At 41.5% G+C, this 25,957-nt stretch overlaps 1 protein-coding gene across 10 annotated transcripts in view; it reads right to left on the reverse strand.

Moving 5' to 3' along the window:
- Nucleotides 1-25,957, reverse strand: part of KIF16B (kinesin family member 16B) — a 295,283-nt gene that overhangs the window by 141,754 nt on the left and 127,572 nt on the right. For all 10 annotated transcript variants that reach the window (XR_007150865.1, XM_047852576.1, XM_047852575.1 and 7 more), the window contains exons 13-15: nucleotides 4,694-4,813; nucleotides 3,762-3,813; nucleotides 1,713-1,850 (exon numbers count right to left, since the gene is read on the reverse strand). Coding sequence is in view for 9 of the 10 variants with exons in the window: in XM_047852576.1 (XP_047708532.1) it covers nucleotides 1,713-1,850; nucleotides 3,762-3,813; nucleotides 4,694-4,813 (310 nt within the window). In the remaining variant the exon portion in view is untranslated. The remainder of the gene's footprint in view (nucleotides 1-1,712; nucleotides 1,851-3,761; nucleotides 3,814-4,693; nucleotides 4,814-25,957) is intronic.

Below are 25,957 nucleotides of genomic sequence, written 5' to 3' on the forward strand. Positions count from 1 at the left end.
TATCACGATCAGAAAAGGGAGCTATTTACAAATATGAAAAAAGGAAAAAACTAGAAAGAATGCTATGGTATTGTGTTGGATTAGAGGTACTGATATGAACTCCTGGTCAGCAATATAGATGCTGAAATTCTGACACAGCTACAGACATAAATATAGTTGTATGTGTTGTACACACAGAGACACACACTTTCCCTAACTCTTGACTAACAGGACCTGGGAACAGCAACACCTCAAGAGCGACGAATACGTCTAGAGCTCAGATCTTGGTTTCTAAATCCCATTCTCCACTGAGATGAACCAAGGCTCCTTGGGGAACTGGCTGATTCCAGCAAAGTATTAAGAGAGAAGCCTGGAACATGTTATTGTGTCAGAAATTAAGGAAGTGCTCATTGATGCTGGGGACAAGATCCAAGGACACAGAAATCAGCTTGGAGCAACTCCCACTCACCAAACCTGGGACAATTTGTGTATCAAAACAAATAATGACAGACAGACCAAGACCTACCAAATAAAATGGTGAGCCATGTGACCCTGTTGATACCTATAGTAAAAATCCAACTAATGTAGAAGGAGGGAGACTGCCACGTGGCATCCATCCAAATAATAATTCAATCAGACACCAGCACTCCCCAACATGGTTCCAAAACCAGTGGGTGAAAGTGTGATAAAGAATGGGTATTTATGATCTCAAAATCCTGCCCAATATCCTTATTAATAAAAAGGAGGAAGAGAGTAGCTTCATAGTAAAGAAGCCTGGCAAGCTCCATTTTAATCAAATGATCAAAGCAAGCATCTCCTCAGTAATGGGACGTGGGAAAAACAGGGCATCATCTCTCAGACAGTCCTGTCAAGAAGGCACAATATTAGTGTCATCGCGAGGAAGCAGCAGATAGATGCTACACTTGTGTAAAGGGACATTCTGCAACATATTTGACCTTCCAAAGTCCCAAGAGTCAGAGGAAAGCAAAGGAACTCTTCCAGACTGAAAGAGACAAGACAGGTGGGGCAACTCAATGCAGCACATGATGCCGGATTGAATCCCGGACCCACAGTGGACACTGTTGGGCAAACGACAACTTGAAGGGAGTCTGAGGATCAGATGGCAGGAATGTACCGAAGTTTGTTTTCTAATATGGATGCTTATCTTGTAATTACACAGGAAAATGCCATTGTTTAAAGGAAATAAACACTGAATTATTCAGGGGTGGTGGGGCATCATGTTGGTGATTTACCTTCAAATGCTTCTAAAACTAAAAAGTTCTTTGTATGAGAATTGCAAATTTTCCATAAAACTGAAATTATTTAGAAAGAAAAAAAAAAGCTATGATACCAGATCCTGTATGTATGCTACAATCACAACTATTCACAAAAAGAATACAAATATGGTAATAAAGTTACTAACAGCAGGCACTGTGTTAAGGTTTTGCATTTGAAAGGTGCTTTTTTAACTTAAAAAATTCCTTTAAAGTCATATTTCCATAAGAGCAATAATTTTTAAGACAACTATATATATGTTTAATTCAACAAGACAACTGGAATATAAAGAAGTCCTCCAGCAAAACAGAAAACAGCATAATGAAGCAAACAGTCTGCATATTTCTTATAACTAACCAGCAATTAATTCTAAGATGCACACGTTCTCCCATTACCTGGCCAACTTGTTCTCTAGCAACGGCATACACAAAGAACTCTGAAAACCAAAAACCAGATACCTTGATTTAGGTGTGTGGCCTCCATGATCTGAACACCATTCACGGAGCACTGAGACCCGCTCAGGGGTATCAGAGTCACCGTCCCCCCGACGTTTTCAAAGATGCAGTGCTCACTCTCCAGGTCGAGGCCATGAAGAACTAAGTTGGAAAAAGAAAAAAGAAAGATAATATCTTCTTTGTTATCGAGTACAGTGAGTCCCAACCTTTACTTATTTTTCCATATTGAATACCCTTCCTTTTCCATGTAAATATTATGAAGTGAACATTTATGTTCAGGGAGAAAAGTGAATTTCAGGACTTCATGGCATCAACTGACAGAACGCTGAATGTTACCTCAAAGGGTCTGGATTTCACCTGTGTAAGGAAGTAAGTTCTCACATGCTAATTTCTCTCATCTTCAGGGAGAATATAGCTAAGTAACTTGTCTTAATTGAATACCATTGTGTGGCTCAGATGCTGAATAAATTTCCTCCACCAGCCACCCAAAGGTCACTGTAAAACAGAAGCAACAAAAGGGCTCTGTGGGTCAAGGCCCTTCTTATAACCTCTGCACTTATAGACACTGCATTCCAGGAGCAGAAACCAAAGGTGAACTTGGCCTGGCATGGATCTTGAGAGGCCCAAGGAAGTCTCCAGAAGCTGCACTGGGATGCACACCACCACAGCCTGTGCCAAATCTGAGAGAACATGACCTCCACTGACCTCTCGGAGCATGAGGCCGCTAAAGTACCTATTCTTGTAGGACTATACCGAGTTATTCTTTTTTTAAAAATTTTTTTTAAACGTTTTATTTTATTTTTGGGACAGAGAGAGACAGAGCATGAACGGGGGAGGGTCAGAGAGAGAGGGAGACACAGAATCGGAAACAGGCTCCAGGCTCCGAGCCATCAGCCCAGAGCCCGACGCGGGGCCCGAACTCACGGACCGCGAGATCGTGACCTGGCTGAAGTCGGACGCTCAACCGACTGCGCCACCCAGGCGCCCCTATACCGAGTTATTCTTACTTGGGTGAGTGGCCAGGCATGGACATGAACGCCTGTCAAAAAAAACCTACACAATTTTAGGCACAGTTCTTGGCCAGATTCTCAGAAGTACAAATCAAACAGCTCCCACTGTTCTCCACTGAACCATACTACTGAGCTTTTCTGTGCACAGAAAACATGTGTTCTTACCAATCATCATCATTTACAGCAACCCCAAAGGTCAAACACAATTTAACGATCAGAAGAGGAGGCCTGACACCTAGTTCCACTCAAAAACAGCTGAAGCTGAGGACTTCTGGGAACTGGTTTTCAGCTCTCCCAGTTTCACAGCAAATAGTAAAACACACAGAACTACGCTAGCTTTGGCGTGATGAATAGCTTACACTTGGCAGGAAAGCAAGTCCATTACCAGCAATTCTAAAAACAGCTGAGAAGACAGAATTCTTCCCCTGCCACTCCCCACCTTGTCACACACACACACGCGCGCGCGCGCGCGCACACACACACACACACACACACACACACACACACACACCAACCACCACCACTACAGTGGTTGCCCAGGTATGCTTTTAAAGCCTAACAAGACCTGACCCTGCTCCCGGGCTGAATCACTGCTTATCTGTGGGTCTCGGCAAAGACTTTCAGGAAACCCAGAAGTCATACCTCCATATGCATGTGTGTTGTGCACTCTGGCATCATTGCACAGGTGTCTATATCCTTCCTGTTGAGGGATCTGCTACCCTCTATCTGTGTCTGTTGGCATATTTTCATCACTGTCCCATTGTGACGAGAGTAAATTACTCTCGAAAGTTGTGACAGAGTATAGAATGTATATACGGTGGGGGTAAGGATGTACAACTCCATTTTATTCACTAAACTAATTGTTCTGTTCCATTCATTTGAGTTGCATTCAAAATTATAGAAATGCACATACTGATCGATACTGTATTTGCAAAAGAGGTTTTTTTTTATAATCACTTTAGTGTTAGCCATTCGAAAGAAAATTCTTCATTAAATGATTTTTAAAAATCACTGGGAAGAAGAAACTGATAAAGATTCTCACCAATATCCTGTTCTGTTGAAGCATCTTCTCGACCAACATATGTCTGACCTTCCTAGGAAGAAAAGTTAAGTTGAATTTATTAGCAAGAACATGAAGAATGGTCTGTTTCTCCATTTTTCATGTAAACTCAAGCAAGCTGGTGGCTGATAGGCTGAGCAATGTTCCAGACAGGCCATAGCCTCAGTGCAATTAGAGTTCACTGAGGCTCTGTAACAATGTCCCATGTTGCCCAGAAAATGCACAGGTCCTGAGGCTTCCTGCTCAACAAGGGTAGGATCCTATTTTTGGCTTGCATCCATACTCTGTCCACGTGGGTAATCCCACTGATGTTCCTGATCCTTTCTGGCAAGTTTCTCCTCTAGGGGCCAGAGGTTCTTCCTATCTAAAGATACAATTTATGGGAGCCTGCAAAGCTCAGATCCAACACTATCCTCATTTTAACGCATGGATCAGAGAGAGGATACTAAGTCAAGATTACAGAGGCAACCACTGATACTAATGTGGTAATTCTGTTCTCTTGACACAAATTGCCAGTTTGGGACCAGGCCCAATAATGTAGGCTGGAGACACGCTTTATAATTAACCCCAGGGACTAGAAAATTACATCTAGCAAATCTTAGCTCCTGGTGGTTGTAACTTTCCTTCCTTGGTCTGCCTGCCTTTTTGTTCCTTACCTCTCTCTCACTGATTCTCCAAAGTGGCAGGCAAAGTAAATGGATCTTCATTTAGCTTTAGAACTCCATAAACATGGGAACTTTTAATACCACAGAACACCAGTGAACCATTGAAAATCCCCAAAGGGCTCAAAGATTTGTAGTGTATTCTCTAATGTAATAGTTGTGTTCACGGATATAGAGTATTACAGGAAACCCTGCTAGTGTCTAAAGAGGAAACGGAAAACAAAATTATGTTCTACTTAAGCCATTTCTAACCTTCAAGTGATATAAGATGATTCCAGTACTCAGAAGGTCATCATCAATGCCAATCAAATGGGGCAGTTCAGAATCCAAAACAACTCCAATCCCTTCTTTCCTAAGGGCTAGAGTTTGTTCCTGAAATTAGGAGGGAAAGGAAAGGAAAGATTACTTAGAGGAAAGAGAATGAGTAGTATTTTATTTCTCATCAAAACAGCTGCAAGTGGGGCACCTGGGTGGCGCAGTCGGTTAAGCGTCCGACTTCAGCCAGGTCACGATCTCACGGTTCGTGAGTTCGAGCCCCGCGTCAGGCTCTGGGCTGATGGCTCAGAGCCTGGAGCCTGTTTCCGATTCTGTGTCTCCCTCTCTCTCTGCCCCTCCCCTGTTCATGCTCTGTCTCTCTCTGTCCCAAAAATAAATAAACGAAGAAAAAAAAAAAAAACAGCTGCAAGAAAAATGGAAAATCTTCATGCTGGTATCCTGGTATGTGGCAGGTAAAGTGAACTTGAAATATAAAAAAAGCTCAATATAAAATGAAGTAAACTTATTGCCTGATGAATACAACCTCTTTGAAACCAAGCTCAGACCTTGCCTTGCTTAGGAAAGGTCCTAGGACCACCCAACTACAAAGTAATCTTTCTCCCTCTTCAGAACCCTTATTTCACTTAATATCTAGAAGTCTCCCAATCTGTCGGCTCTTCTCACCGGTTACTATGGTCAAACTGTGAATGTTCCCCAAAGCAATCCTTTCCTGTGCATTAGCAACCTCTGTGCCAGATGTACTTGACCCTCTGTCTCCTGAACTAACTTCTAATACCTACCAGGTCATCCCTACGTACATAAAAATCTGCTACACATTCTCCCAACAACGACCACCATGACCACCCCCCTTGGCTCTGCATCTCCTCCAACTACCAACAATTTCTCTGTGTCCCTTTGGAAATAATCTCCTCCAAAGTCTTCCCTACACTAGTGGTTTCTCTAATTCCTCCCCTCCCACTCTCTCCTGCAGGCTTTCATCCTTGGGACCAGAGTACCTATAGTCACTCCCTGATGACCGCATCCTGTCTCTGGACTTCACCTGCAATCTACATGCGATGACTCAAGTCTAATGCTACAGACAGCCGTCTCCCTTGACCCCACACTCATGCATACATACAATCACTTACCTCAGTGTATTCTATGGGGATGCCAAACAGGCAGCTCAAACCTAATACATTAAAAAACCAACTCTTGGGGTGCCTGGGTGGCTCAGTCGCTTAAGCATCTGACTTTGGCTCAGATAATGATCTCAGGGTTAGTGAATTCGAGTCCTGCATCAGGCTCTCTGCTGTCAGCACGGAGCCTGCTTAGGATCCTCTGTCCCCCTGTCTCTCTGCCCCTCCCTCACTTGTGCCCACCCACTCTCTCTCTCCCCCAAAATAAGTAAACATTAAAAGAAAAACCCAACCCTTGATTTCCCCTGCTTCTCAAACCTGCACACCATACCATCCCGGTAAATGCCAACCTTCCTTCTAATTGTTCAGACCAAACACCAAGGCTATACTTTGCTCCTTTCTTTCTCTAAATCCTACATGCTTAGTGTTGACTCTGCCTTCAAAATATGACCTAATCTGACACCATTGAACCACCTGCACCACATTCCTCCTGTGCCCCAACCACCATCATCTTTCACCAGGCTACCACCACTGGTGCCCCACTGTGTCATGTGCTCTACTCAGCAGCCAGAGGGATGTGAGGGCAGGCTGCTCCCCTGTTCGAATCCTTTCCCTGGCCTCCCGTTTCATAGAGTTGAAAGCCCAAGCCTTTGTAAGGTTCTACAAAGCTCTACACGATCTCATCCCTTGCTAACCTCCCGTTCTCATCTCCCCCCACCTTGCTCACTCCTGTCTAGGAGTCCAGAGGCTTCTTGCCCTTCCTCAAACTTGCCAGCCCGTCCCCAACTCAGGGCTTTAGGCATCGTTGTTCCTTCTGCTTTTGTGGTGGCTGTTTCTTCTGTCACTGTCTGTCCCTTCCCTTCCCCTAGAAGAGGGCTCCCAGACCCTGGCACTACTGACATTTCAAATCAGATGGCTCTTCATCATGGGAGGATGCCTTGTGCACTGCAGGTGGCTTAGCAGTACCCCTGGCCTCTACCTGTTAGCTATGATGGAATGGGAAGTTACGCAAATAAAGCTATCAGCAGAAGGGAGGAGAGGAAAGAACAAAAGTAGGGAAGGAATGTGTTTCGTTTTTGTAGAACCAACAGCTCCAGCCAAGGAGAAGCCCCAGTTAGGTGCTTGACCTGACAGTCCCTTGCTAGGTATGTCTCACCTGATATCCCTTTACATAAGCCAGCTTGAGCCAGATTGGAGGTGAGGACAGCCTGGGTTTTACAGAAACCCCCGAGTTGTTCTGAAGTTACCTTTAGCTCATTACAATACCCAGATCCCCTCTGATAAGTGCAGTTTTCCACCATTTCAAAGATGGGATGTATGTACTGGCATGCTAACATGTCAGGCATGCACAACTGAACCCAATGCAAACTCCCTGCAAGCCTCCTTGCAAACCTATGCAAACTCCCTGCCCCTGCTCCCTAACACGCTGAATTAAAGTTTCCCGTATTAACCCCATGGGGAGACAGTGCTTTGAGAACTCTCTCCCTATTGAAAGTTCTTTGTTTTCCTTGGGTGGCATTCAGTTTGGTGCACCCCAAGCAAACCCTTGAGTTTGGTTACATACCCACTAGATACCAGTAGTACCCTACTGCTTCCACAAGGCTGTGACAACCAAAAAGTCTCCAGATACAAGCAAATATCATCAACTACATCAACTCTAGTTGAGAAGAACTCCCATACATGCATGTGTGTGTGTGTGTGTGTGTATAAATATAAATAACTCAGCCTTCAGTACCTCAAGTCTCCACTCAAATGCCACCTTCCCCATCACCCCACACAAAGTAATAAGCACTAACCTCCTTTATTCTGATGTTTCCCTCCTTAGCAATTACCACTACATGATATATTACATATGAGCTTATTACCTGTCCAGACTAGAATATAAGCCAGTGCCTAATTTCATGTCTGACACATTGTAACGGGTTAGTATCGTCAAATGAATGAATGAATGAATGAATGGTCAGGTACACGAAGTTCCGACAAATGCAGGCAGGGCGGCAACAGCGCTGGTCAGGCAACAGACCATGGGTCCCTGTCCTAACATAAGGCCCATCAGTACCAAGACAAAAGAGCTCTAAAATCAGGCTTCTAAACAAATCTGAGATAAATTCCAAAGACCAAAGGTGAAAAGTCCAGCCTTGAGGCTGGGCCATGCTAAGCTCTGACTGAGTCATGTCCAAGAGCACAACGCTGCACTCTGTGATCTTAGGTATAATGTGAGCAATGGGGAAGCAAGCTCTAAGCTACCAACCAGGCTCCTGGTAGAGACACTCCTAGCGGGTCTCTTCCCACCCCACCCCTATAATGCACACTGTGACCAGGGCACAGTTCTAGATCCCCAAAGCGAGCACTGCCTGAAACATACTCAGTACACCTTACATTTCTGCAATGAATAAATGTATTTCATGTCACTGAAATATTAAAACGATGTCATCCTCTAGGTGAAGGATTCAGAACTTCACAACCTTATAGACAAGGGAGTTACTAAGAGGTTCAGGAAGGGTAGCAGGAAGAGAGAAGTTTCCTGGGCCTTCATCTCTGCAGATATGAGTCTCAAACACACACCCACAGAGCTGCAGTCATGCAAGAGGGTGATGGAATGAAATGCAAAAAAAAACAAAAAAAAACAAAAAAAAACCATAAAAATCACCACTTGAAAGAAAGCAATTTAATTTAACAACCATTAAATAGATACGCAGAGAAAATGACCAATGCATAACTTCGATTCAAGAAAAGGAAATGAAGCGTATCATTGTTCTTCAATTACTCCTCTTATCAGCCAGGCTCCCACTGCAGGGCTCAAAACCTCAGGCTTCCAGGTTGGAGACTTCAGTAATCCTGATTTACTGTACCAAGGCCCTCGCAAATCTTAGTTAAATGAGTACTCTAAATAAACCAGCCTCTACTCCTATCTCTCAGATATTGGTAGAATGTGTTCTTTTCCTCCTGACTGTAGAATTCAAGCAGGAGAGGAAAGTATGTGCTTTAAAAAAAAGAAAAAAAAAAAGATATATGTTAGAGTGGAGAACTTAATCACACGGTTCTATTTCATAAAACAGTGTCCTCACTGGAAGGTCTGGTGGCTCTGAACTGTGACAGTACCACATATGTGGTTAGACAGCCGCCTGCCAACGAATGTTCCAGGCCTCTAGGTCCATGTGAAGAGGACAGTGACTGTTCTCAGAAGTGCAGAGACATATGTATTTTCGTTCTGCATAAGAGTGGACAATAACCCGAGGAAAAGGCAATATTTTAAATTCTCATAGCTCCCACTCAAACTAGAGAAATTGTTTTGGACTACATCCCAGTTTAGTTTCATATTCCTTTTTTTTTAAAAAACCACTGAAAAATACTTTCTTTTTCCCTTCCTTGAAATAAGTCTCATAGATTTTGAAAATCATTGGAAATTCATAACTTTGGAGCCACGAGGTCAAAAGCATTACCTGTCCCCACTCCCCCTTCCCATGCACACACACCAGCATGTTCTCACACACACTTCCATACACAGAATGGGTAACAGCTGAATTAAGAGACAGTCTTCCAGGACTGGGAGTGGGGGCAGATGAATTTATGATTAATGCTGCTCTAAAGCTCCATGACATTCAAGCTGCATTCACTACACGATATTATAAAAGTGTCACCTCATAAAACTAAAAACGAGGGTTTAAATCATTGCTCAAGTGAAAAAGTAATTTCAGACAAAAATATCTATCACGTATAAAATATTTATTGAGTGGCATCTACTGTTATACATAATTTATGAAACACCTCTTTGATAAGATGGAATATTTAACATAGCAGAATTGGCCATCCCTCCCCCAACTCTAGGAACGCCATGTCCCAAAGAAATGGGAAAATATATAGAGCTGCACGTATTTTGTATTGAAACAAAGCTTCTGGCAACCAATTATCGTATAAAAAGGAAACCATAGCCTGACTAAAAGTGTCAAAACATACTATCAGCTTATTTTAAACATTACGTTCATTACATTTGCAAATAATATGTTCAATATGTTTCTCTGAACCTAAAACATGTGTCCAGTGCCTTTGCGCTCACTGTGTCACTTCTGGCACATTCCAGCAGTTCAGGTGAGTTACAGGCAGGGCTGCCCGATTCCAGGGGAGGAGACCACACAAGGGCTTAGTTCATTGGGAGCGCCCCATGTAACCACCATACCTGTTTATAAGACTGAGCAGAGGTCCTACCTCTTTTAATCACAACCATATCCTCAGCATCTAGTACTTTCTGACAAAAGTCAACAGCTTTCCTCAATGACTAAGTGAAAACCAAAACAAGAACTTAACCAACAACAAAACCAATTTTTCCCTTTTGAGAAGTCTCCTGAGAGCTGGATCTCACTTGGGAAATACTAGGAAAACTGGTGATGTGTCTGTCCCACCTAAATTAAGAGCTGTCTAAGAATAGAAACTGTCTTTCCTCACACTGACTATGTCAGGTGAATATGGCTGCACCGGGCACACAGCAGTCACTCAATAAGTGCTGATTATTCGCCATGGTAGGGAGTAAGTGATTTTAAGTAGATTGTTTTTTGACAGCCAAAAATTAAATGTCAGACTCTTTTTTGAGGAAATGTAGTCTATGGAGAATTATGTGTCTCACTAGCAAAATTTTGTAGCCTTGCCTCACAGTATAAAGTGCAGTTAATTTCTGCCAACTTGCCTATGACACTTAGCAGAAGACGAAAGGTTCCCCTGGAGCCGGTGCCCGCGGTGTGTGTAAAGAGGGAGGGAGGAAGCCAGGCAGACAGGAAGACTTTTATAAAAAATAAAATTAGCCTCTAGCAAAGCTACTTTTTCATTTAACACACCGCACGTGACTTTATGTGAATTTAACAAAAGGAAAAGAAACTGAAGTATTTGTTGAATTTCAACCAAATGTTCCTTCACTACAAGGGCTATTTCCTAAAATATCCTTTTAAGTTAAAACGTCATGAAGCATATTTAGCGGTCTGATGGTGCTGCCGACATACATTTTTCATACGTGCTTTGATTTTAAGCACTCTTACTCGAGTTTGTACACATTTGGAAATATCTGCCTCCTGCCCTCACACCTGAATAACCCCTTAGCTGTGTCAGTGTGGGCCACCGTCGGGTCATACTTCCTTTAAGCCCTCAGAATGCTGAACACATGGCTCCATTATCTTCAGAAACTGACTGCTACTCTGAGGAAATACGAAGCTACACTAACTTTTAGTCCACCGCAGACAATCTGCTTTTCTGCCCAGGGGGGTATGAAGAACTCCTTTATCTCTGAAATCCAATAGCTTAATTAAGATAGATTTCAGTCTTGAACCTTCTGTACTCCAAATTTTCCTGGAATACAAGACTCATCTGCAGACCCAGTTCTTTTGCTTATTTCTTCATTTCACGAAAACTGGCTTGTTTTCTACTGCATTTTGTTTCATTTGCTGACTGTCTACTTCAGGGATGCCAATTATCCTTATATGACATTGTCTTTGTCTTCTTTATATTTTAGCTTCTGATTACTTAATACCTTGAGTATTTCATTTGTGTTCATTGACATTATGAAGCCTTTACTCTTTTAGTAATTTGATTTCAATGGCATCTATTCTTTCCCTTGGTATTTCTAATTTTACGTATTAGTGCTGTACTGGATGTTGTTTTGGACCTCACACTCTTTCTTTAGGTCTGCAATCTCCTGTTTTTTCTTCCCCCAACCTCATTCTGCTTTTTATTATCATCTTGTTTTGTTTACCGACTTCACATTTCTCACTAACTTTAGTTCCACAGAATGAAACAATTGTAAAGAACTCCCATGCCTTGAGGTATGTTTTCATCGAGATCTGGACCCTTTGTCTTTTGCATGCTAGATTCCTTTTCTTTTCTTTTCTTTTCTTTTCTTTTTTCTTTTCTTTTCTTTTCTTTTCTTTTCTTTTCTTTTCTTTTTTTCTTTTCTTTTCTTTTCTTTTCTTTCTTTCTTTTCTTTCTTTCTTTCTTTCTTTCTTTCTTTCTTTCTTTCTTTCTTTCTTTCTTTCTGTCCATCTGTCCACCCATCCCTTACTGTAACTATGTTTCTAGAATTACCCTAGTTTTATCTCTCATCTCGTATATGTGCTCAGGTGTGTATGCTTAGGAATCCAGAGATTCCGTATGCTCTAACACACAACGGGCAACTCCTTGACCCCTGTCCTGCTGTTCCTGTGATCTTGTCAAGTTCAAAGACTGAGTAGCCTGCATTCTATCACTTTTCCCTAGCCAGATGGAATGACGAGAGCCACGTTTCAAACAAAGCACCCTAGAGGCTCTAGGGTGAATTTGAATTCCAGGGCTCTGCCCTCTCTTAGCAAAGGTCATGAAATATCCTCTACTGTGCTCCTTCCTCTTGCTTGAGATCCCACTCCTGTGGGGAAGCCTGCTCCCAGGTCTCTCACCATTTCACCAGGCCTTTACTTACAAAGAGAATCAGCTCTGCATTTCACTTCCTCCCAGTTACCACCACCAGCTACTTCTATGGCTCCTCAAATAAGAACAGGGAAATCAGTTTGGATTTCCCCAGACTGGAGGGCCCCGGGAAGGGTTTTTAGAACCCTCACTGATTTAGAGGCGCCTGGGTGGCTCAGTCAGTTAAGCGTCCGACTTCGGCTCAGGTCCTGATAACACGGTCCGTGGGTTCAAGCCCTGCATCGGGCTCTGAGCTGTCAGCACAGCTGACTTCAGATTCTGTACCTCCCTCTCTCTCTCTCTCTCTGCCCCTCCACCACTTGTGCTCTGTCTCTCTCAAATATAATAAACATCAAAAAGTAATTTTTTTTTTAAATTCCTTAAGAACCCTCACTGATTCAGCTTCCGATGTGCAGGCTTAGGAACAACCTTCCCTCTTGCTCAGGGCCGGCTTGTGACTTTGTCATCTGCTCCCTATTAGTGAGTTCACGGTGGTTTTTCTGCTGCAGCATGGGATGCTTGCTTTGCTTTTTATTATTTCCTCCCATCTTTGAAACTGTGATGTCATCTCCAAATGCCTCTTTAAAGAGTAGCATTTCAGCAGGTTACAAAAAGGAAGAAAATAAGGGATACTCCAGGTTTGGGGGACTCCTTGAGTAAAGACAGGGCAACAGCAAACATGGGTATATCCACAAGAGACCCCTGGAAATTCACTTTACCTGCTAAACCTGGAAAAAATGGACGGGAAAGCCAGGTAGATGGATCATTATTTGATTCAGAAAACAGGAAGCCATTGAGAATTTTGAAAACAGGAACGGGTTGATACTTTAGAAGATGAATCTGGCAAGGACGTGCAGGAAGAATGGGAACAGAGGAAAAAGAAAAGCGGGATTATAAAGGACACTGCAGAGGTAGGTGCACTCTGTGACAGTTTAGACGGACTGACCTTAAGACATCCTTCTCAACTATTTTACATATTCTTCTTAATGAGAAATAAGGAAAACTGGAGAGCTTGCAAGAGTTGCAAATATCTGATAAATATCCAAAAGATTTTTATTGCCAGGAAAAAAAAAAAAAAACCAACAATCCTGACATTTACTAGTAATACTTTGCAGACAGCTCAGCAAGTGGATACTGGTGACTTGTTAAAATCACTCACCAACTTGACTAGCAAGTGTTCTCAAGTAATTTACACGTTTCTCATATAATACAAAATGATAAATGGTCACTGGCAACACAAACTAACTAGCTCTGAAATCCTGAAAGCACACCACAAGCTGACATTCACCCAAAAGCTACTATTTCTTGTATGTTCTTCCACACACAGAAAGAAATCTAACAGAGAAAGGAAACAGTTGCCAAGATTACCAGGAAATCAATGAAGCTGTACATGTGAACCGCCAACTATCATCCTGTCTTCTTTCACTCTTTGTTCATGCAGCCTGAGTATGATGAAAAGAGGTAAGAATCTCTTTCACATTCCTCCAGGAAATAACTTTATTTTTGCTGTGTTCCCAGAAGAGAATGTGAGAGAGAAGTGAATAAAAATAATACTGGGTGGCTAACAGCATGTTCTATGACCCTACAAGTCTATTGGTAATATGTAATTCTTCTTATGAGAGCTCTATTTAATTATGCTCTCTGAATCATAATCTGATTTACACACACACACACACACACACACACACACACACACACACAGGAAAGAATAGTCTGTGGAAGTTAATAAGGGAATGGAAGTCTACCATAACTGAAAAGGTCTGGCAGATACCACAGACCTAGAATCAAGGGAGGACTGGCGATCAGCCTTAATGAGAATGAGGCTCCAGCAAGGAGGAAGTTTAGGTGGGAAGGCAGAATTAGCAATCGATGGCTTGAAAAAAAGGAAGAATCAAGTGGATCAACCTAGATGCCACCCTTGATCCTTCTCTTTGCCTCAACTCCCCTAGCCAGACCATCAGTAGGTCCATCAGCTCTACCTACACAACAAAGTCTGAATCATCCACAACTTTCTGTCTCCACTGCTACTGAGCTGATCTGGCTACCACCATATCCTACCTGGAGTCTCTGACATCCCCCAGCTGGTCCTTCTGCTTCCTCTCTTGCCACCCTACAATCCATTCTGCATATGAGCCAGAGCCACCTTTTCTAAACATCAAGAGGTCATGCATAAAACCCTATGGTGGTTTGCCATGCATTTAGAATAAAATGACCCCCACATCTCATTTCATCTGGCCCCTGTGCACCTCTCCAACCTCGCCTCCCTCCTTTCTCCACTTGACTCACAATGCTCCAGCCAGAATGCCTCCTCATTCCCACTGCAGGGCCTTTGCACATGCTATTCTTTCTGCCTGGGACATTCTCTCCCGACTTTGTTGCTTATCCCTTCTTGTCAATCAGCTCTTACCACACATGCTGCCTGCTCTCTCAAAATCAAAGACAGCGGTGAGTAAATGGAGAAAGTCCCTGCTCAGATAAAGTTTATGCCCTACTAGACCCCATTCCCCTACTCCCAGGCACATACATATTCTACCACTCCACTGGGCTTAATATTTTCAGGGCACTCAAGGCTACCAAAATTACATCTACTGTGTGTCTTCCCCTCCAGAAAGCAAACGGTGGCAGGACAACAAGCTAGGCCCAGAGAAAGAGAATTCAGGATGGAATCAGTGAGAGCCAAAATATTTAACAGTATCGTGATCTCTGATCCCAAGCCTGAGACTATTTCTGATCAGTCCTGTTTTTATGCTCCTTGCTAGGCAAAAGCAGCTCTTGAACCTCAAAAGGATATTTAAAATGGCCAGAATAAGTCAAGCTATAAGGGATTCTTGCTTAAATGTGAAGGTTTGATCCTAAAAGACTATCATCATAAATGATTTAAGAAGTATCCAACACATCTCTACCTAGCATCATGATGCTGATATCAGATTGGCACCTATTACATCATGAAAGTTAGGGTAGAAATGTAAAAACCTTGTTTTTCACACGACTTTGAAACAATCCACATTAAAGTACCTGTGGTCAAAAGAAACACCTTTAGAACAGATGGTGAACAGTTCCAGACTCACCAGGGCAGAAATAGGAAGAGAAGAATCTGGCCACCACCTACTCCATGGTGCTAACAAATCTAAATTTCCTAGGATTATTGGCAGTCAGCCCCTAACAGTAAATAGAATTAATATTGTGCTTTTAATGAACAGAAACTCTCGGGGCAGTTCAATTTCCACTACACTTCCCGTTACGGAAAACATTCTTTATTTTAAACACCAACAGCTAACTCTTGGCAGGCAGTTCAGAAACGATGCTGTGTAGATCTTTCTGATGAAGCAGTCCTCTGCTGGCTGAGCAAATCACCCAGATGTTGGTATTTAAATTATGCAAAATGCATAATACCAATTAAAGAAATTACGTGTGAAAATATGCAAGAGCAAATTTCCCCGCATTAATATTTAACTAGGCTTTTTAAGTAAAGCAGGATCTTGTGATCAGAAGTACATTAGTATATTTGAAGTATATTTGAATGGAAGCCTAAAATACTCAGAAGGGCTCACCAGAAGGTACTACAAGGGCATTTCTATAAAATACAAATTTGAACACAGGTAAGAAAGCTAGGTGAAAGGGTCACTTTAAGTGCCACGTTGTAACCTAGAAAGCTTCACTCTGACATCTGCTTCACGCTTTGGTCATGTAAAGCCGGTTTACTCTTGTTTTCTTACCCACAGAAAATGTCACGCTCATATCCACCTTCCAGCCTTTGCTGGAAAGTCTGTTTGGAATAGCCTTGCAGTCCCTTCCTCTATCTGAATCTTACCCCATCTTTCCCCTTGCTGTGGGAAACATTTAGAGCCTACTCAGATCCACAGAGGACACGCCCTCTGTACTGACCACAGTTAAGCAGCCTAACCATTCAGATCTCAGTCGAATACAGACTACTGACATTAACGTCTATGTGTAGTTGTTTGTCCTGTTAGACCAGCAGATCACTCAAGGAGTTTTTAAAAAGTATCATGCCTGAGCCCTGTTCTGTCCCTTAACTGAGTATCTCAGGGGCAGGGCCCAAGCATGGTATTTTTTTTTTTTTTAAGTTTTCCTTTTTCTTTCTTTGTTTGTTTCTTTCTTTCTTTTCTTTTTTTTAGAGAGAGAGAGGAGAGGAGAGGAGAGGAGAGGAGAGGAGAGGAGAGGAGAGGAAAGAAAGGCAGAGAGAGGGAGACAGAGAATCCCAAGCAGGCTCTGCACTGTCAGCACAGAGCCTGATATGGGGCTCGATCTCATGAACCATGAGATCATGACGTGAGCCAAAATCAAGAGTCGGACGCTTAACCAACTGAGCCACCCAGGCGCCGCATGAGTTGTTTTTTTTTTTTAAGCTCCCAGGTATTTCACATCCAGGATTGTGCCATAATTTTCTATATTCCCCCATATGACTGACACCTCTGTTTTGGGCCCAATTGGAGGATATACCATGTTAGTATATTACTAGTTTATCAACTTGCAATCCCCTCATCCTCCAGTTAGCTGCTTCTGCAACTCATTCAACTAATATTTAATGAACTGCTACTTGCCAGATGCTAGTATATGCTGGGGATGATGGAGTGAATAAAAGATACCCTCTTATGTATTATCTGTATCTCCATTTTGTTGTCTCCAATCTGGATCTGTGTCAATGTTATATGTAATGACATATCTCTTATGTAAACATACCTATGGCTACATCTGTGTATCAAACTACATCTGTGTTAATCTTTAAATAGATTTATCTGTATCTACTTATCAGGATTACAGATGGTAGCTATTATCATTAACATCCATATCTTTACTTAGCATAAATAATTAGCATTACCAGGAAAAAAAAAAAAAGCAAACAAAACCCCTGAAATTCACAACTAGCATGTCTGTCTCACCAAAAAAATGTCAAGGTCTGGGGCGCCTGGGTGGCACAGTCGGTTAAGCGTCCGACTTCAGCCAGGTCACGATCTCGCGGTCCGTGAGTTCGAGCCCCGCGTCAGGCTCTGGGCTGATGGCTCAGAGCCTGGAGCCTGTTTCTGATTCTGTGTCTCCCTCTCTCTCTGCCCCTCCCCTGTTCATGCTCTGTCTCTCTCTGTCCCAAAAATAAATAAACGTTGAAAAAAAAAATGTCAAGGTCTTGGTACATGGACAGTTTTTCCAAATAATATTTTATCCGACAAAAGTCTTGCCCATGAGGAATCTGCACAGACTTTCAGAGTTGTAGCAAAATTCAAGTCCACTGGGTCAAGCTGGATGCTGATGGGCTAGGAGCGTGTAGTCACGCATTCCACATCCTTCCTCCTGAGTTCCATTTAATAACATGGCATCACATGCCAGCAAATAACATGCAGGCCACAGAAAAACTGATGTGCCTCCGTATCAATGTCATGAGTAACAAAGGTTGCTTTCTTCCTTGGGCAATGTACAGTAGTCCCCCCTTTATCCACAGGAAACATTCCAACACCCCCAGTGGATGCCTGAAGCCACAGATAGTACCAAACCCAATGTATACTGGTTTTTTTTTTTCCTATATATATGTACCTATGATAAAGTTTAATTTATAAAATAGGCATGGTAAGAGTTAACAGCAATAATTCCAAAACAGAACAATTACGTAAGAACATACTGTAGTAAAAGTTATGTGAATGTGCTCTTTCTCTCTCAAAACATCTTATTGTACTGCACTCCTACTTCTCCTTATGATGATGCAAGATGATAGAATGCCTTCGTGATGAGAAGATGTGAATGACATCTCATCTTCGTGATGAGAAGAGGTGAATGACGCAGGTGCTGTAATACAGCGGTAGGCTACTGCTGACATTCTGACAATCCGTCAAGAGGAGGGTCATCTGCTTCCGGACCACACTTGATGGAGGTAACAGAAACCGCAGAAAGTGAAACTGAGGAAAAGGGGGGACTACTGTAATAAATTAACTGGACATCGTTTCTTCAAGGGATCGGTATCAGCAGATCCACTTCACAAAGGCAAAAGCCAGAGGCACATGGTGGCTCCTCTCGGACCCAGCACACAGTTATCCTGCAGACTCAGTAGTCTGGAATGGTCCAGAGCCAGGAAGGAAAACATGGCTCTGTGCAGGCACCCACCAATGTCATGGAGGAAGGGCCCATCAAGAGCTTCATGGCTGAATTTCAGAACACCTCTGTTAAGCAGCTGCTCCTACCAAGCTCCATCCAGGTTTAGAGATAAGAGAACTGAACCTTCAGGAGACTGACTGCATCGTTTGCTGAAACCACATAACTAAACTCAGCACAGAGGTTCGCTAACACTGTCACACCTCTTTGTGCAGTCCTCCAAAGCCCGCACAGAAAACCTCATGCCTTCCTATGTTTTACACCTGCACTTGTGACTGTCCACTTCTGCACTGCTGGGCATTTAAATAATCTCAGTTATGTCTCCCACGAAAGATGCTTCACATCTCAACAGGCTCAGATGTATCACTATATACCGGTCACGTTTAAAACAAAATAAAGCTTTACATCACAACACAAAAAGCTAAACTAGTCTCAGCTGACTTAATATGGAAAAGCATGTGGCATACATTAGAAAAATATATGTATCACAGTGTGATTCATGCTAATGATAATCAGAAAAAACTGCATTAGATTACATAGAAAATGATCTCAATTTCTGTTTAAAATGTGTGGGTCTCTGTATATGTATGATTCATGTGTATGTTTGTACGTGTCTGTTAGTCATCTTGAGCTGCCGTAACAAATTCAACAGAATGAGTGGCTTAAACAACATAAGTTTATTGTTCAAAGTTCTAGAGGCTGAGAAGTCCAAGATCAAGGTCCTAGCAAAGCAGGTTTTGTTCCGAGGCCTCCACTCGTGGCTTGCAGGAGCCCCCACCCCACTTTGTACTCACATGGTCTTTCTTTTGAGCATGCAAGCAATGGTAAAGAGACAGATTTCTCTTCCTTCCTCTTATGGTAAGGCCACCAGTCCTACTGGATTAGGACCCCAACCTTATGACCTCATTTAATTACTCTTAATTACTCTTAATTACTTAATTACTCTCTAAAGGCTCTACATCCAAATACAGTTGCACTGGGGATTAGGGCTTCAACAAATGGATTTTGGAAGGGACCAATTCCATCTATAGCAAGGGTGTGTGTGTGTGTGTGTGTGTGTGTGTGTGTATGTGTATGTGTGTGTGTATCTCATGTTATGTACCTATTTGGAATACATAATAAATATAATAAATAAATATGAGAAAGAGAGAAAAGACAAGGAGAGACTGAACCTGACCCGCATCTCACGCAATACTACAAAATAAAAACAAATTATCTCTGGATATTTTTTTTTATACTTTTTTACATTCCAAATTTTTTTAAATGTTTGAGAAAGAGAGAAAAATCACACTTGCAAGCAGGGGAGGTGCAGACAGAGAGAGGGAGAAAGAGGATCCGAAGAGGGCTCCATGCTAAGAACAGAGAGCCCATTGCAGGGATCGAACTCACGAACCGTGAGATCAAGACCTCAGCCAAACTCGGATACCAAAGTTGGACGCCTAACCGACTGAGCATTCGGGTGCCCCCAAATTTTCTATAATAAACACACCTGAGGGGCGCCTGGGTGGCTCAGTCAGTTGAGCGTCAGACTTCGGCTCAGGTCATAATCTCGCAGTTTGTGAGTTTGAGCCCTGCGTCGGGCTCTGTGCTGACAGCTCAGAGCCTGGGGCCTGTTTCAGATTCTGTGTCTCCCTCTCTCTCTGACCCTCCCCCGTTCATGCTCTGTCTCTCTCTGTCACAAAAAATAAATAAACGTTTAAAAAAAATTTTTTTTTAAATAAACACACTTGAAACCAAAATAATACAATACATGTAATAATCTTTTTCAATAAATAAAGGGACATATTTTCATGTAAAACTTTTAAACTTATTGTATTTCAATTTATCTTATTTAAAATATATTTTACTTAACTTAAGTATATCTCCAAGGCTATTATCTTATTGTATTTTTATCTCATGTTATATAATGTTCTGAAGATGGAACTCTGAATGACAAAACAAAATTTCATCCTCCAAAAATGAAAGCCAAGAGACTATTCCTCCAAAAGCCTTCCACAAGGAAAACCTGCCCGCAGCTAACGTCATACTCAATGGTGAAAAACTGAAAGTTCTTCCTCTAAGATCAGGAACAAGAAAAGGACATCCACGCTTGCCACTTTTATTCAACATAGTATTGGAGGCCATAACCAGAGAAATTAGACAAGAAAAGAAATAAAGGTGTCCAAATTGGAAAGGAAAAAGTAAAACTGTCTCTATTTGCAAATGACATGATACTATATAGAGACAACCACAAGGACTTCATCAAAACACTATTAGAATAAACAAATTCAGTAAAGCTGCAGGATACAAAATTCATATACAAAAATCAGCTGCATGTCCATACACTAATAACGACCAGAAAGAGAAATTAAGAAAACAATTCTACTTACAATTATATCAAAAAAGAATAAAATACCTAGGAATAAATTTAACCAAGGAGGTGAAAGACCTGCACATTGAAAACTAAGACACTGATGAAAGAAACTGAGGATGACACAAACAAATGGAAAGATATTCCACGCTCATGGACTGGAAGAATTACTATTGTTAAAATGTCCATTATACCCAAAGTGACCTACAAATTCAACACAATTCCTACAAAAATCCAATGCATTTTTCATAGAAATAAGACAAACAATCCTAAAATTTGCATAGGACCACAAAAGACCCCAAGAAGCATAAGCAATCTTGAGAAATAACGAAGCTAGAGGCATTGTACTTCTTAATATCAAACCATATTACAAAGCCATAGTAAACAAAACAGTACGGTTATTTACATAAAAGCAAACACATAAGTCAACAGAATAGAAGAGAGAGGCCAGAAATAAACCCACCTGGACAAGAATATACAATGGGGAGGGGGCGCCTGGGTGGCGCAGTCGGTTAAGCATCCGACTTCAGCCAGGTCACGATCTTGCGGTCCGTGAGTTCTAGCCCCGCGTCGGGCTCTGGGCTGATGGCTCAGAGCCTGGAGCCTGCTTCCGATTCTGTGTCTCCCTCTCTCTCTGCCCCTCCCCCGTTCATGCTCTGTCTCTCTCTGTCCCAAAAATAAATAAAAAACGTTGAAAAAAAAATTTAATAAAAAAAAAAAAAAAAGAATATACAATGGGGAGAAGCATAGTCTCTTTAACAAATGGTGCTGGGGAAATTGGAAAGCCCCATGCAGAAGAATGAAACTGGATCACTATCATACACCATACACAAAAATCAACCTTAAAATGGATTAAAGGATTGTATATAAAACCTGAAACCATAAAACTCCTAGAAGAAAACATAGGGAGTAATGTTTTGGCAATGATTTTTTTTTTTTTTTTTTTGGATTTGACACCAAAAGCTAAGAAAACAAAAGCCAGACAAACAAAAAAGTGGGACTACATGAATCTCAAAAGGTTTCTGGCACAATAAAAGAGATGATCAACAAAATGAAAAGGCAACCTATAGAATGGGAGAAAATGTTGCAAACCTTATAAGGGGTTAATAACCAACATATATAAAGAACTTGATAACAACCCAGTAACAACAGCAACAAAAATATGAATAAAAAAATGGACAGAAAAACGAAGTAAACATTTCTCCAAGGAAGACACACAGATGGTCAACAGACACGTGAAAAGATGCTCAACATCACTCATCATCAGGAAAATGCCAATCAAAACCACAATGAGAGATCACCTCACATTTGTCAGAATGGCTATCATCAAAAAGACAAGAAGTAACAAGTGTTGGCAAGGATGTGAAGAAAAAGGAACCCTTGCACACTGCTCATGCAAGTGTAAACTGGTGCAGGCACTATGGGAAATAATACAGAAATTCCTCAAAAAATCAAAAATAGGACTATTATATGATCCAGCAATTCCACTTCCTTGTACCTATCTGAAGGAAGTGAAAATAGGATCTCGAAAAGGTATCTGCACCCCTATGATCATTACAGCATTGTTTAGAACAGCCAAGACAGGGAAACAACCCAATTTCATCAGCAGATGAATGGATAAAGAAATTGTGGTATATACAAATGTGTATATATATATATATATATATATATATATATATATATATATATATGTATATACACAATTGAATATTATTCAGTCATTACAAAGGAAGAAATCCTGCTATTTGCAACAGCATGGATGGACCTTGAGGGCATTATGCTAAGTGAAATAAGTCAGACAGATGAAGGCAAATACTGTACAATCTCACCTATATGTGGAATGTGAAAAAGCCAAACTCATGGACACAGAGAACAGACTGGTGGTTGCAAGAGGTGGAGGCAGGCAGGGAGGGAGGAGAGGGAGAGAGGTGGAATGAGTGAAGGTTGTCGAAAGACACAAACTTCCAGTTAGAAGACAAATAAGTTATTAGGATGTAATGTACAGCCTGGTGATAAAGCTAACATACTATATTGTATACACTGAAAGTTGTTGAGAGAGTCTTAAAAGTTCTCATCACGAGAAAAAAAAATGTATAACCGTTCAAGGTGATGAATGTTTACTAAACGTATTGTGGTGACCATTTTGCAATAAACACATGTCAGGTCATCATGTTGTACACCAAAACTAATCCAGTGTTGTATGCCAATTGTATCTCAGTAAGACGGAGGTGCAGAGATAAGGACAATCTGCAGATGTCTGGAAGCCAAAGGGATGTGTAGCCAACCTTTATCAGCAGAAATCACCCCTGAAAAATCTATTAAGGCTTTCAGTAAAAATCTACCATCCTCCACAGGCATCAGGAACACACTGATGAAAATAAGTGGGAACTCACAGAGTGTATCTGGATTCCCAGATCTGAATTAAGCAGGAAATAAACAAATGCAAAAGCAAAGATCCTCCAGTTCACCTTTTTTTTTTTTTTTGGTCAGCTGCTTTCTCATTCACTCTTTCACACAAAAATGGGAGAAGAGGTCTTCTCTAATAGCTGAGAGAAGGGAGGGGCTTAATTCCTGAACTCAGTAGAGATTTCTTTTGTTTCTTAGCCACATGAGCCTATCATTACCCAAGGGGACTTAGAAAACTAAGAAAGGAGGAGACAGAGAAAAGAAGAGACAGAGAAAAAGTTAAAGACAAGGCACACTTCTGGCTTCTCAAGATTTCCTTCTGGAAAGTGCATACTCCAGACATGCTGGTGAGTCAGTGAAGACCCAACCCCAAGTGGATGGGCTCATTCTGTCTCCTAGTTCGTAATAAAACCTGCTTTTAACAGAGAAGGGAGACTATAACCCTCTTCCTTCTATTAACCTATATCCACCCCAAACACTAAAACCAAATCAGTCTAATGAACCCCACTGTTCAGACAGCTGTCGACACCATGAGCAGTGAGGGCCCAGCAGAAGCACACATTAGGACAGAGGCGAGTTTCCGCCCTGGCTGTGCAGTAAACTTTGGGAATGGCAAGGAAGCCCAGCACAGAGGGATGTGACCCTGGAACTCCATGAATAACTAGATAAAGTATCCTCTAAGAACCCAAGGAGTTAATCCTGTTCAAAAGGCCACTCAAATCCTGTCCCTTTGAGAGTTCAGGTCATTTACCTCACAACACTTGATATGAGCACCAATCCCAAAAGACCAGCTCCTTCTCCCCCAATCAATTTAGCAGGAATATAAATATATGTCTTGGTTGCATAAATACTCTCATGGCCAACAATATTTTACACAAGTATTCCTGTAAGTGATACATTACACTTTGAAATATTATTAATATACCTTTAGCAAGATAAACTGCCCAGTAAATCAACAGGGCACATTCACTCAAATTATGCAAGTGGAGGGCTTTCAAAAACCCAAATATAATTTTGAATGCTGACTGCACATGGCCCCAATAGTTTATTAAAATCTGAAATGTAATCCATTTTAAAAAGAGAAATTACATTTGAAATCTTTTTACAAATAAAGCATGTGTGGCTAAGGTTACAGAGCAGTTCAGGGAAACCTGAAATTCAAAATAAGAATTAAATTGTGTTTCCTATCTGGTCTATTAGTAAAGCAATAAACGAAATAAAAGGTACACATGCAACACTGTCCAATTACATACTCCAATTATTTCTGTTAATAAGTGCAGTGCCAGCTGCTTATCACAACATCTAACTTCTCAAAATCATAACCAATCAGGACTCAAATGTAAGGAAACAACTCAAAAGTAAGGAAACATCACAAAATCCAAACTCTCAAATCTACGTGCTTCATTCAGACAGAACTATTTACATGTTGTTAAGTACATGGAGAGAACCACTACGGAAAACAGGCAGGGTCTTCTATAGTTGGAGAATATCTATACCACGTGACCCAGCATTCCCCCTTAGGTACATGCCCAGCGGCTGGGGTCAGCCAACTCCTGCCGCAGGTCAAATCAAGCCAGCTGCCTGGTTCTGTACGCAGTGGTGAGCTGAGGATTATTTTTTACATTTTTAGATGGTTGAAAACAAAAACAAAAACAAAAGAATTGTATTTCATGACATATGAAAACTGTATGAAATTTAAATTTCAATGTCTATAAGCAAAGTTTTATTAAAATACACATTCCCACGTTCATTTATTTACATAATGTCTACAGTTGCTTTTGTGCTGCAGCAGCAGGTGTGGGTAGGCACGACACAGGCAACATGGTCTACAAGGAGGGAACTGTTTACTACCTAGCCCTTTACTAAAGCATCCCGCTGACCTCCACACCATAGAAATGCATACAGGTGTTTCCTAAAAGACACGCTCGAAAATGTTCATGACAGCACCATTCAAAATACTCCCACAAAAAACCAGCGAACTGCCCAAATGCCTGTTAAGAGCAGAATGGGTAAACTGCCATTTATTCAGACAATGCAATAATACTTAGTCATGAGAAGGCACAAACAGCAGCCATAGAAAACATCATGGATGAATATCACAAACCAAACGTAGAGGAGAGAAGCCCGACAGATGAGAAGAAAAGATGCAACATTCTACGTGTCTAAGGCTCAAACACAGGCACAACGTGTATGCAGATAGAAATCAGGATAATGGTAACTTATGTGATGTAGCACCGAAGAGCAGAGCTCTAAGTGTGGCCTCAAAATATCCCTGTATGGGGCACAAAATTTACTCAAGTTTCATGACGATGATGTCTGGGTCATTAAGGAACACTGAGGCTCCTGTTACACCACAGCAAACTCTCACATGTCGCCTCTCAGCTGGTTGTGGTTTTAATCACCCCACTTTGCCAAGCCAGGAGAAAGCATTCTTCAAAGGTGCCATGCCAGAGGCCGGGCCATTTTCTGGCCCTGCCAAGGCATTACCTCCCTTTCCAGAAATTCTTTCATTCTTCAGATCAAAACCAAGAACAAATCCCGCCATGAAAAGTTTTAAGGCGCTGTTCTACTGCTATGCTGTATTTAAGATGATAGGGAAGTGGGTTATCTATTTTCCACCCCAAATGGGTAACTTGCATTTCTCTGCTCTAAGGGGTAAACTTTTGTAACCCAGAAAGAGAATACTAGCTAAAACTAAGTTTTTTCCCCTTTAGGAAAATTAACTCCATTTTTTCCTATGAAGTTTATTTTCTACCAATAAAGAAAAAATATACATGTATCTGTTCAGTGGCAGTTAAGCAAAATATCTGAAGGAATATTCAGTTGCAGGAATAGATTAAAACTCTC

The sequence above is a fragment of the Prionailurus viverrinus genome, chromosome A3 (genome assembly GCF_022837055.1).
Source record: "Prionailurus viverrinus isolate Anna chromosome A3, UM_Priviv_1.0, whole genome shotgun sequence".
Classification (NCBI taxonomy): Eukaryota; Metazoa; Chordata; class Mammalia; order Carnivora; family Felidae; genus Prionailurus; species Prionailurus viverrinus.